The sequence below is a fragment of the Poecile atricapillus genome, chromosome 13 (genome assembly GCF_030490865.1).
Source record: "Poecile atricapillus isolate bPoeAtr1 chromosome 13, bPoeAtr1.hap1, whole genome shotgun sequence".
NCBI lineage: Eukaryota > Metazoa > Chordata > Aves > Passeriformes > Paridae > Poecile > Poecile atricapillus.
Window position 1 is genome coordinate 11,146,197 of NC_081261.1, and position 12,659 is coordinate 11,158,855.

Below are 12,659 nucleotides of genomic sequence, written 5' to 3' on the forward strand. Positions count from 1 at the left end.
CTTCCCTCCTCACCAAATGTTAATTAGTGCAAAACCAGCCCATGGTGTATCTGACTGTATCTACCTAGACATCATATCCAGCAAAAGCTGCTTATGACAGCCACCCCAGTTTGCACATGGAAATACTTATCTTACTATATACAGACTTCCATTGATCCTTCTGTTGTGGTTTAACATAGCTTGGTTTTTACTAAAAGAGAAAATCCATCGGTTACGGAAGTGGTTCCCTGTAATGACCTTGGCAGCTTCCTTTGGACCTGACAGAACAAATCAGTCGGCTGGTTTGAATATTGACAACCTGTTAAACCACTTAGAAGAACTGAATGCACCCCTGTGGGAAACACATTTAAACCCAAACCAACCCCGGGAATGGCTCTTGTTTCTGGCTTTTGAACAGGTAACGGCGCTGGCCGGGCCGGCCCCGCTCCACAGCGTGACCCGTGGGCCTGGCGGGGCCGGGCCCGGCCTCTGCTGCAGCCCCGGCCAGGCCGGGTTCCCCCACTCCCCCAGCACAGCCAGGCCGGCTGCAGCTCGGCTGAAATTCTGCCACTGCTGAGTTTCACCAGGAACCACCGGGCAGGGGAAGGGAAGGGAAGGGAAGCCATCAGCTTGTGGTGTGCTGCTGCTGAGTCCCAGCCTGGCTGCTGAGATCCCAGCTGCCTCCCAACAGCGTGGTCACCGTAAACAGCTCCAGCCACCATCCGGCAGAGATCACTTGGACATCAGCGTGCCTGGGGGAGATATTAATTCTTTCACGGCACAGATGAAACTTGAAAACATCAATACTCTCTCGAGTGAGAGAAAAAGGAAGAGTGAAGACACATAGAGAGTACAACATGGGACATGAAGGTCAGTGAAGAAGGTGTCAAATCCCAGATGGGAGGAGAATGAGGAGATGCCTTAGTCTTGGTCTGAAATTTTCTTGTGAGGCTATGGTGAAGATATAATTGATACATAAGACTCTTTTCCCTGTAACTCATAGAATGCATTGGGGCTATGTAGCGTTCGAACCACAGGCATGAACGGAGGCACCAATGCTGAAGCGAGAAGACATTGAAGTGTCTGTGATCCAGTGAGAACTTTGAACAGAGAGAAATGAGAGAGAGATGAGAAACCTTGCCCAGGAACAGAAGAAGAAAGAAAAAGAAAACCTCTGTTTTCCAGAGATGGATGGAGAGAACTTTTGCTTTCATGCTAGAACAGCTCATCCTTAAAACAGTACCCCATAAAGTTGACATGGCCCCAGAAAACAGCAGTGGGGAAGCTGTAACTCATGGGAGGAACTTTCACATTGCGAACGGGTTTTCCTTTCCTGGGTAGCTGAGTCACTGTGACATTGAAGCCACTAGAGAACTGTTTCTTGTGAAGAAGTCTCCATGGCATGGCAAGAGAGACTCCTCTCTTTAAGAGAACTGAAGAAAGACTTATTTTAGAGGTGGTGAACTGACTGAAAGTCCCAGGTTTTGTCTCTTTACATTGTCAGTGGGAAAGAAAAGAGGGTGTGGGGGGACGAGAAGTGTTCTGAAGGTTTATTCTGATTTCTTTTTTTTTTTTTTTTAAATTCTGTTAATCAAGTTTTCTTTATACCCGTTAAAGTTTGAGCCTGCTTTACTCTCTTCCTAATCCTACCTTGCAACAGAAAATGAGTAAATAATTCTAGTGGGTGCATGGGCATTTGGCCAGCATTAGACCCACTACTATTGTAAAACTATTGGAGCAGAGATGATGAGCAATACCCCACTGATTACAGAAATTCTCCTGGTTTCACTCAATGTGTTTTTTAAGAATTTGGCATTTCTGACTTGTTTAAGTCACTGCCAAGGCTTGTGGCATAGCAGGACATTCAAGAAATCCTGGTCCCAACCTCCCCCCATGCCTGTTTGCAGAGGATGTGCTCACCCACACAGAGGATGTTGAAGCTGAAGCCTTGTGTGACAGACTTGCTGACCAGCTGATCAGGGAGGCTGTCGAAGCCCACATGGCCCCCCAGGGAAAGGTTCCTCTTCTCTTCATTCTGGCAGGGAGAAGAAGCCAGATTAGTAAACTGCACTGAGATGGCAAATCAGACTGATGAGACCAAAATCACTCACCCTCCTGGGCACTGCAAAGCCCGACAGTGCCCTCACAAGATTGCATTTTAGCACACCAAAGCACAAACCCCCCAACAGCCACCAACAACAGGAAAGAGGGTGTGAAATATTTATCTTCATGGGGAATTGGGAGAACTAAGCTACCAGACTCCAAAATAAAGAAAACACTACTGTGAGCTTCAACTATATCCAGCTGGGAGAGATTAGCAAGGGAAAACCCATTACGGTGTTTTAGCACTCATTTCTCTTAGACTTTTTTTGTATTTTATTTCCTTAAACCCTCCAGCAGTGAATTCAGCTTGACAGACTCTGCATTTTTTTCCCTGAGTACTTGTCTTTCCTTCTTTGCTATTGCAACAAGCAGAGAGGTTTGTTCACTCAGGCTCTAGGGGTGCCGGTGGCACAGGCAGGGCAAGGAACCCTCTTGCTTTGCCATCTGTGACTGCACAGTTTTCCACCATTCCTCTGCTGTTCCTGTTCCTGCCTCCCCCGTGTGCACTTTGCTCTCCCTTCTGTTTCCTCCCTCCCCCAGAAAAGCTGATCACCTGTAGAGGCTTTGCTTAGGAACTAAGACAACAAAATCCAAGGAGACAGCAGCTCTGTGACCTGTGCTGTACAGAAAGGCAGAGCAGCTATGAAGTCCAGCAAACAGGAGCTGACAGAAGGATAATTTCTCTTTCTTGTGGCTAAAACCAGGAAAGTTTGGAATTTCAACAGATGCACACCTTTCTGCACCACTAAGCAATGATGTCTGAACCCAGGGACCAGACCACCATCCCTAGTGCCCCTCAGGCACTATTCCCCACCCATGGAAAAGCAAGGAGATAAAACTTCAGAGAATAAATCATGATTCATTCACCATCACAATTTGGTAATTGATTGCTTTTCCTAATCACCAGCACACATAGAAGATGGGAATGGAAAAAAACGTCTGCCTTTGGTTTGGTTTTGGTTCTTCTGTCTGCTCCTGACAATTGGAACTTAATGTCCCAGCATTAAGACTGAGAGACAAGAGCATCCCTGAGAAGAGCCTGAGGTGCCTGTCAAGCTTAAATGAAGTCAAGAGGAAAATAAATGATGCAATAATTGCCCTGTGCAATTGCGTATTGCTCTGCGTCTGCAATAAAATTGCTAAACAAAACACAAACCTTTGTTCAACTGCATCTTGAGTCAAAGTCTCCTTTAGCTCTGCCTTTGGTAGAACAAATATTCTCAGCCTTGTAAAATAAACCATTTAAATCACAAGAACAACTTGTGAACAGCTGAAATAACTTCCACAAACAATGACACAAAAACCTTCTGGCTGTTCTGCTTAGCATTTTTTGCCCACTTTCAGATGATTTTAGCCCAATGCTCTGACAAGGGACTCCCTGGACAAAGCCACAACTGAATCATAGCTGGGCTCCTGTGATCCATCCTATTCTGTCCAATCAGGATCAATCACACTCACTAACTGAATAGAAAGAGCAATCATTTAAAGTTTCCATGTGTAACTGATGTCAGCAATTATTGTTTTTAGATGGCCAGAGTTTAGATGAATTAAAAATAAAAACAGCCCCCAAGACAGGGAGATCTCCAGGTTTAATTTTCTTCCATTCATCTGTCAGCACAGGGAGATGCTACAACTCAGACCTCAGGATACAGGGTGTTTTAAAAGTGAATTTGTGCTGCTCCAGTCAGGCAGATGCTGAGCTGTGGATCTCACATGGGGTGGTACAACCACACTGGTAAGGGGAACATGGGATGTGTGTGCTGGGAAAAGACTCAGTTGATTAGGTCTGGTTTTCCCTTTGAGGAAGAGGCTGTCACTGTCATCCTGAAAATGAAGCCTTCTGATCTTGTTTTCATAGTTGTAGCCACTTTCTCAGGAAAGTAACTATAAACATAGATGTTTATGCATTCCTTCTAAGAAACGTCTTTTGATGGACGTTTCGCATGACCAGTGTGCTTGGGAAAGTGGTAACTTAATTATCCAATCCCTGGTTCCTGGTCATTGTCAAGAATCTATAAATACTGGAATCAAGAAATAAAGTCACGGGTTTTTGTTCTAACACTGAAGGTAGTAGTGTGAATCATTTTGTGTCCTTTAGCGACAGTCACAAGGTGCAGGAAGCCATCGCAGGCACCAGTTGAGCTCAGGGGGCATCCTCAGGCTCTCAGCCCAATCTCTCAGCCCCCACTTCTCATCTTCCCCGTATCCCTCTGAGCCACCACTTTACAGAGCTTAAAATGCCAGTTCCCACCACTGCAATGCGGTGACAGCCGAGCAAGCTGTTCCCACAGAAAATCACCGAGTTTGACTTTTACACTTTATGTCTTTTCATTTTAAATAATAAACAAAAACAAGCAAACAAAACCACAAACCAGAAGCCTGGAATGACATTTTGGATGGGAAATAAATAAAGGCTGCCGATGGCTATGATTAGGCTGAAAGTGCCTGAGGCTGGGAGGAGGTTTCCAGGCAACAGGCAGCACCACTGCTGGAGATTTTAAAATAGGCTCCAGTTCAGCAAAGCTGCATTTAAATGGGCTCCAGCCAGGCAAGGCTGTATTGAGAACTCAGTCATATCTTGGCTGCAGGAAACACAAATGCATCCACACAGGGCTTTTTCTCTTGTTTTTTTTGGCACTCAGTCACTGTTCACTACAGGACAGGAATACACCTACTCAGAGCTGCTCGCTGTCTCTCAAAGCAGCTAAACCAACCAGCCAAACTTCAGCGGAATAATTTTTGCCAGTGACCTTGAAATGCAGTTTCTGTAAGCAGCAGAAATAACCTGGTTCAAGTTCAAGGCACTGCTGAGACTGAAACAGAAAATCATTTGCTGTGCTTGCAGTGTGTTCAGCTATAATTCAGCTCCAAAAGGATTTTGCTGTGTTAGGATAAACAATGGCAACAGTTCCTGGGAAGTAATAAGACTAGGAGAATGAAGAAAGAGGGGAAGAAGTTTTCAGTGTTTTATTCTTTCCCTCCAATCCATTGTGCTTGGAAACCTGACAGTCTTGTGAATACAGCCAGTACTGCTCACTTGTGGAGCCTGGTGTGTGGACCTGTGCTGGAGAGGAACTTGCCCACATGCTGATGAGCAACACCAAATGACCAGCCCTTTCGGCCAGCTCCCACGTGCCAGGGTAGCTCAAGGACAGCTTGAAACAGTTCACCTGCTAGTGAACACAAGGTCATACTCCAAATAGAACCCCTTCCAGCAGAAGCAGCCAGCCTGCCAAACTCAGCATGAATAATCAATCCAGAACACGAATGCTGCAATAAATAAGGGCAGCAGTAATGCAGCAAGGTGGGGGGGTGGGGTATCCGTGTTTTTGTTTGTTTTAAACAAAACCTAAGGATTTCAGTAGAACTTTCCCCATACTTTGTGCCAGCATTGAGACTGCCTTGCAGGATAGGAACTGGGCAGGTCATATCGCAGAGCCAGATGGGAGCAGTCGCTGCAAGAGCCAAGCAGGAGCACAGCCCTGCCCTTTCCAGTTGCACTGGTCCCTGCAACACTCCTACCCTTCACAGCACTCAGTGTCAACCAGGTCACTTCCATCTCACAGCCTGTAGAGACAATTCCACTGCTTCTTACCAGGCAGGACCCCGTCCTGGGGCTGCAAATAACCACAAGGCAGCCAGCCTTTCTTGGAAGCCCATTTCATCATTACACAACATGATAATTAAGAGTCTGCAATAGCTCCAGGTAGGAACTCTCACCTCAAATAGCCACTGCAGCCCTGAACATCTCTTCTTGGGTCATTAATAACATCCTATGATGGGGCAGTTACCAGGGTTTTACTTGCAGTCTTTGAAGCTCATCAAAGATTTCTATGCTTTCAGTTGATTTTCAGGCTTGAAGCAGAGAGCCAAGGGGATAAATCATATTTTGAATCTGAAATTTTGTGGGAAATGAAAGATTCATCATAAGGTCAGAGCAGAATTTATGTATTTTCAAATCCAAAGTCCTTTAAATATTTTCACAAATGTTCTGTCCAGGCAACAGACACAGAAATGGCATCTGGGAGCATGGCCCCGGGAACAACAGCCATCCCAGAGGGACATCAATCTTTAGCTCTAATTTGACAGCAACATGACAGAACCTTTTTTTTCACATGTAGCAGAAAGACAGACATGTCCTTGGTAGCACAGATGGACACATTTAGCTGAGCACGACAAGAACTGAAACAAAACCTCCAACCACGGTGCTTCAAATTTGCAGCAATGCACCAAGCACCTCAGCTCCTGGACACACCCTGCTGGCAGCTGAGGATGCGTTTGGGGTGCACAATGGCACACCAGCCCATTCTTGTGGCCACATCAGCACAGAGCTGCACAGGGAACCAAGAACTAGGCTTCAAACCCACATTGGATTCTAAGCTCATCCCCAGCAGGGTCGCCAAGGCTGTGCCCTGTGGCAGAAAGATGGAGCAGTACTGCTGGGGGCAGCTGGCCACAGACTACACCCCTGCAGATGATATGTTATTTGGCCCTTTACTGCAAGTCAAACAAGGAAAAGCAGCAGAGAAACACAGAGAGACCAAATCCAGATCCCCATAAGAGGGTCCACACAGCATCACACACTAATTAGGCTCTTCTGCGTAGACAGTGTTTAAAAAACCTGTGAGAAGTGCATCAGCTACAGCTTCAAATGGTGTGCCTATGATTCTTCAAAAAATAAAAACCTGATCAGTTTCTCTTCAAGCCTTACCTCCAAATCAGCATCAGTTTCACTCTGTGTCATTACATTTCTCAGCAGCTTGCTCCAGGAAAAGTGGTTTTACCACTGCCTGCACAATGCAGGGGAATGTCAGCAGTGGGACCAGTTCCATGTTCAGCTAGCTGCCCCTCAGCTACACAGTATTCCTAGCTGTGGCTCCTGGTTCAGAGTGGAGCAGCTTACTCCTTTTAGATGTGCTGCCCCTGATTCCTTTGCTTTCACCAGGAGCACTATAAATAGACTGGACCTTGTATAGAGAAGATAGTTCCGATATCAGTTGGTTAGAAAAAAAAAAAAAAATCTCTAGAAGCATCCTATTTCAATTAATCCCACCACAAAATTCTCCTTAGTGACATATGCTCGTGTTTCCAACCCTCAGGCTTTTTTTCCTGAATGATGCAGGTGAAAGCATATGGGTAAACAAAAGTGTAATTGAATGCCACAATCATAAATGGCGATACTTATTTTTAAGAACCTTGCATGATGAGACTTGTAATGTAAACCCTGGGCCCTGCTTCATCAGCATACAAGCAACTGGTGAATAAAAACAAGAGGGAAAATAAAATATCACGTTTTAGCTGATAAACAGCAATGACTCCTGGACGTATACCCTGAGGGACAGCACAGAACTTTTCTGTATCTGAGCTGCCCTTTCCCATTTCTACAGCCCAACAAAACATACATGAGAAAGATGAACAGCTGACATTTTTCCAAGCCAAGTCCTACAGGGAAAGAAGGGAGGAAATTAAATTTTCTCTCCTTTGTGCTACATGAATAGGGCTTACACTTGAGCAGTGGCCTTCAACCCAAAGGTCTGCTGTTCCCAAATGCTCCCTCCAGTACCTGTGCACCACCAGCCTGAGATGGGTGGCCAGGCTGCAGCTCTCCACATGCCAGCCCCACACAGGGAGAAGCTTGTGTCTTCCAAGAGCTCACTAGGCAGCTGTATTTCAGGTCCTTCTCTTTCCAGAGTTTTCCCATTTACATTTTGCACACACACACGCTTAGAAAACACAAAGAGGCAACAACACAACACATCTGCATGGCACTTTTTCACAGCACTTCAATTCCCACTACTGAGGCACACTTTCGTTTCTAAATTCCTCAATCCTGGATGTCACCTTGACCTTACACCATGACAAATCCTCCAGTGCTTTGCAGCCTGGGTTCAGGCATAATCTGTCACACTGATGCCTTGCAGCAGATCTGTGGCACTGGCTATTCCCAGGGGAGGGAGCATTGCTTTGCCCTGCAGGGAACACATGGACATGGAGCGCCAGGCACACAGCAAAGTGCAGAGCACACACACATCCTCTCCCCTCTGATTTACAGTCAAATCAAAACAAAAAGAAGTGCTAGCAGATTGCAGATTCCTGACCAGAGTGACTCAGAGAGCAGCAGGAGGAAGAGCAGGGAAGGCTGTCCAAATCCTGCCCCACATGGCCACGATGCTGCTGCAGAGCTTTTGTGGCAGGATGGATGCTGCTCCAAGGGGCTGGCCCGGCACCTGGCACAGCTGGGGACTGCTGCTGGGCACAAAACAATGACTTCACCCTCCTGATGCTCCATCCACAATCCACAACAGTGTGTGCAACACAGAGATTAATACACACAAGTGGAGTTTGTAGGATGCTATTCCCTTGTATCCTGCATGGAAAGACATGAACTCAGGAAATCATTCCATTCTGATGCAAGGAGTCTCATTTTGCAACTGAGCAGAGAAAGGACTGAGTGGTATTTGGCAGCTTATCCAATCCAAGCAGAGCAAGCTGATCCCAGGTACGAGCTTGTGCGCTGGTACCGCAGCACCTGCAGTGCCAGCCACAGGCACTGCCCAGCCCCTCCCAGGCCGGACACTTCGGGCAGCAATTCCACAAATCATGGAACAGAGAGGGGCTGCTTCAGGGCCCAGCACATGTAGGTCCCTAGCCCAACTTCCCCTAAATGCCCACCGCTGCAAGATTCCTTACAAAGGCACTTAACATAATTTCACAAGTACACTGAGTCATGGAGCAGTTGAGTACTTGCCTAGAGACCTTTGGGCAAACAGTGTCAGAAGCCAAATTCAGCTTCTTTGTTCATTAGGCACTCCTTGGGGCTTGGCCCAGCTTCTGGATCAATGCAGAAAAATTTGACAAATTACCTCTCTCAGGAGAATCTCTCCATCTCTGAATGCTGGCTCAAAAAATGCCACTTGACATTTGCAAAGCAACAACAGTGAGTACAGACTCGTGTTTCCTTGAAGAAAATAATCTCTTTTGCCTAGCTCAAAGCTGAGGGGCAGTTAACAGCAACACCACACCTCATGTAGAAAAAACACCTCTGTGGTGTGAGCAACATTCAAAAGAGTCATTCAAAACACACATGAAAATATTACCTGCCTTGTACTCACACCCTAATGACTATTATATGTATAACAGCATCAGTGAATGAGATTGCACTTTGCAGCCTATTAAGCAGAAGGAGATTGTTCAAGAGTGGTAATGAGACCAGATTTGAGAGTGAGAGAATTCTAAGCATATTAAGTCTTAACAGAGGGCTCAACAGAGGTGGAGTAGGCATGACCTTGTGGGTGCCTTTGGCACTGGAGACAAAATGAAGTACACTCAGTTGGGGTTGGCCAGTGGGGCTCTCAGCACCTCTTAGGCTAAAATTGTCACATCTAAATGGCACCTAATCTCAAGGAGATTTGCAAAGTGCAAGCACACACAAAGTTCTGAATGTTTTCAGTTAATCTTAAGCATGGGCTTATAATATCAGATCCCCATCATGAAGCACTGAATAACAGGCTGGGAAAAGAAGAAAGGAAGAAAAAACAAGCTCACAGATGTGAGGTTTCTGCTGATTTACCACTTGTCTTACCATACCAACAATAGAAGATGAAAAGCTTCATCTTCTCTGTTGCCTCTTCCTCCTGCCCACTCTCTGGTGATAGTACATGATCAGTCAACCAGGATGCACCTGAGCCAGTGAGCCTTCTATGCCCGTGCAGGGAGGACAACTGTTGTTTTTCCCTGTTGCAGCAACCCTACAGTGCTGTAAAAGTCAACAATAACACAATGGAGTCTCCCCAAAAACCTCACACTAAACCAACACAATTCCCAGTGATGGGGGAATCCCACTGATTCCCCACCCACCCCCCCACACCCCCCTTGTTCAGCCACTCTTCTAAGAATGCCAAGAATTTTTCCCAGACGCTCAAAACCTTTATTCATATCCCTCCTGGCTCCCAGTTGCATTCCAGGCAGGCAAAAAACGTCACTGAAGAAACCACATATGGAGTCACCACCAAGACATGTGAAGTAAAAATCAGAGCCACTTTATATTACAGAAGCAAGAAGGCTCAAGAGCTGTGGTTCTTGCCTTTAACTTTTGGACACATTTGTAAGAGCTATTCATGAACTTTAAGACCAGCAAGTGACCAGTGGGTGCATTGTGAAGTGCAATGCTCAGCACCTACAGAAAACAAGTATTTCAATAAATTGCTGGTCCAGCGCCAATGTTTCACGATGTCCCATATGCTCCAGGGCAGTCTTGGGGAAGCAAAGGCTCTGCTGCACACCAGTGAAACCCACTGCTGAACACACACTGCAGCCTCCTCTGCTAAGAAAGTGGGCAGGGATTTAAGTGAGAAAGCCAAGCTCCTTTGAAGGGAGGAACTCCTTAGGCAAACTCCTTAATTGCTTTCCTGTATCCAAGGTACTGGTGCCAAAACGCATCAGGATTCCTGCGACACACCTTGTGCTGTATCCCAGCAACCAGCCGGATGCCAGGCACTCCCAGCAGCCAGCCAGGAGCAGGGACCTGCACACTCCACGTGTTCCCCTTCTGCACCAGCCTGCTCCCTGCAACACTTGTGAGCACACAGCTGAACTGAGGTCATTGCCTTCAGCTTCACTTCAGCCCAGCAGCCTTTCTTCCTTCAAAAAACCACAACAAACCACTGAACACAAAGTAAAAATCCTACACACATCTACAGAATCAAATGACACAGGTTTAAAACATCAGTTTTTCCTGACGCTCAAAGCCAAGTCTCAAGGGAGAGTAAAGCTCCTCATCTTCTTATACCACACACATCCAAGATGATGCATTCACAACCTGTGAATGCAACATCAGTTTTAATTTTCTGCAAACAAACAGACTGTTTATGGTTTAAATTCCTATCTTTTTTACACCACAAGCAAAATTTCCACATGCTTATTTTTCTTAAACTGTTATTTAGTGATTTCCCCACAACAATTATAAAGGCTAATTAATTAATTGTGAGGTCTTTCTTAGTCAAGAGAGGATTAAATGGGCATTTTTTCTCTATCACAAGTCCTGGATGAGAGTTTACAATGGAGCAAAGCAGGATTTACCAGGCATTATGTATACAGTGTTTTGCAAACATGAAAGCTGCCTTTGAGGATAAGGAAAGTTGGTTAAAAGAGAGAAAGCTGTGGAACCAAAAATGAAAGACATTTCCTCCAAAATGACCTTAAAGGATGAGAAAGTTCAGCTTCTCAGCAGCCTGAGAATTCCATCCCCCACAAGCTATTCAAAACCAAGCAAAGTCCAAAACACAAATAAAACCTATTAAACAGACTGGAAAAAAAATATCCTGAAATACAGACAAACAATGCCACCCAACACTGCCCTAGTCAGTTTCTTTTTAAAATAATTTATTCAGAAGCTGCTGAGGCTTTTCATTTAATGGACTTCCCAATTAACCCTGTCAAGGGCCTAATCTTAGCACCTTATCTAGTGCAGACTTTCCCCAAGTTCACCCAAGGCAGTGATGCATTCCCAGTTTACACTCAGCTGGCTCTGAGCTGAGGAATCTCTTTGGTTTCCCAGCATCATTCCATGAGGAAGAGGAGACACTTGGCAAACACAAGTGGCTGTGGGACAAAGCCAGGAGATAAACTGAGTGCCTACCCTTAAGGACTGGAATGAAAAAGGTTTGGAGCAGTTTAAAAGAATTGTTGAAGAGGGGAAAAAAGATCTGGATCCCCATCACACCAAACAAGCCATGCTGGACAGCAGTCACCAAGATTATTTATTTTAGTTACCACTTAAAATATACAGGGCTAATTCCCACATACCTTTCCAGAATTTATTGCCCAATTACAATAAATGCTATTATCCAGTATGTTTTTAGAGAAGGGAACAGAGATATAATGGGAACCCGAGAGCTTTTGGTCACCACTGTATGCTTTTTCCCATTTTATGCAACCACCCCACAGCACCTCCACAAACAGATCTTCCAGCTACTGCACATCTTCTTGGAATAATGCCTGGAAGATACAAGACAGAGAATATCCCTAAATATACCACAGTAACTCAGATCCTCTGAGGGCTAAACCAGAGTCATCATACTAATAAGCTGACTGCTATATATTCTATTAACACATGCCTCCAGAAAGCCTCCAAGTGTATTAGCATAGAATACCTTTAATCTGAAGAATCAAGGCAATGGAAAAAAGGAAAAGAAGACCTCTATTTGAAATACACACGTAGCAAAAAGATTAGCCGAAAGGACTATTTGTTCTGTATGAAAATACAGAATAGATCTATATTTAGGAATATGAGCTGGAAGCACCTTTGTTGCAGAGAAAGGGAAGGGGAATGTTGCTGGGAGGCCAGCTGCCAGCCTTCCTTAGGCAGCATAAGCAGCATTTTCCTGTGGCAGAGCTGAAAGCCAGGATCAGTGTGGCTCAGGATGGAAGGCTGCTGTAAGCAGAATCTGGACCAGAGACCTGGCAATGCCCTTCTGGCCCCAGCTGCCCCCACACTCTGGGCGCCCCAGGAATGCATAGACTGCACAACACAGCGGGGATGGTCTCCTCCCTCAGCAACAGACATGAGGATTGCCTGG

At 45.5% G+C, this 12,659-nt stretch overlaps 1 protein-coding gene across 1 annotated transcript in view; it reads right to left on the minus strand.

Moving 5' to 3' along the window:
* SEPTIN8 (septin 8) overlaps positions 1-12,659 on the minus strand; it is a 36,255-nt gene that overhangs the window by 17,401 nt on the left and 6,195 nt on the right. Inside the window, exon 2 of the mRNA XM_058848776.1 lies at positions 1,900-2,014. Within this exon, the coding sequence (XP_058704759.1) occupies positions 1,900-2,014 (115 nt within the window). The remainder of the gene's footprint in view (positions 1-1,899; positions 2,015-12,659) is intronic.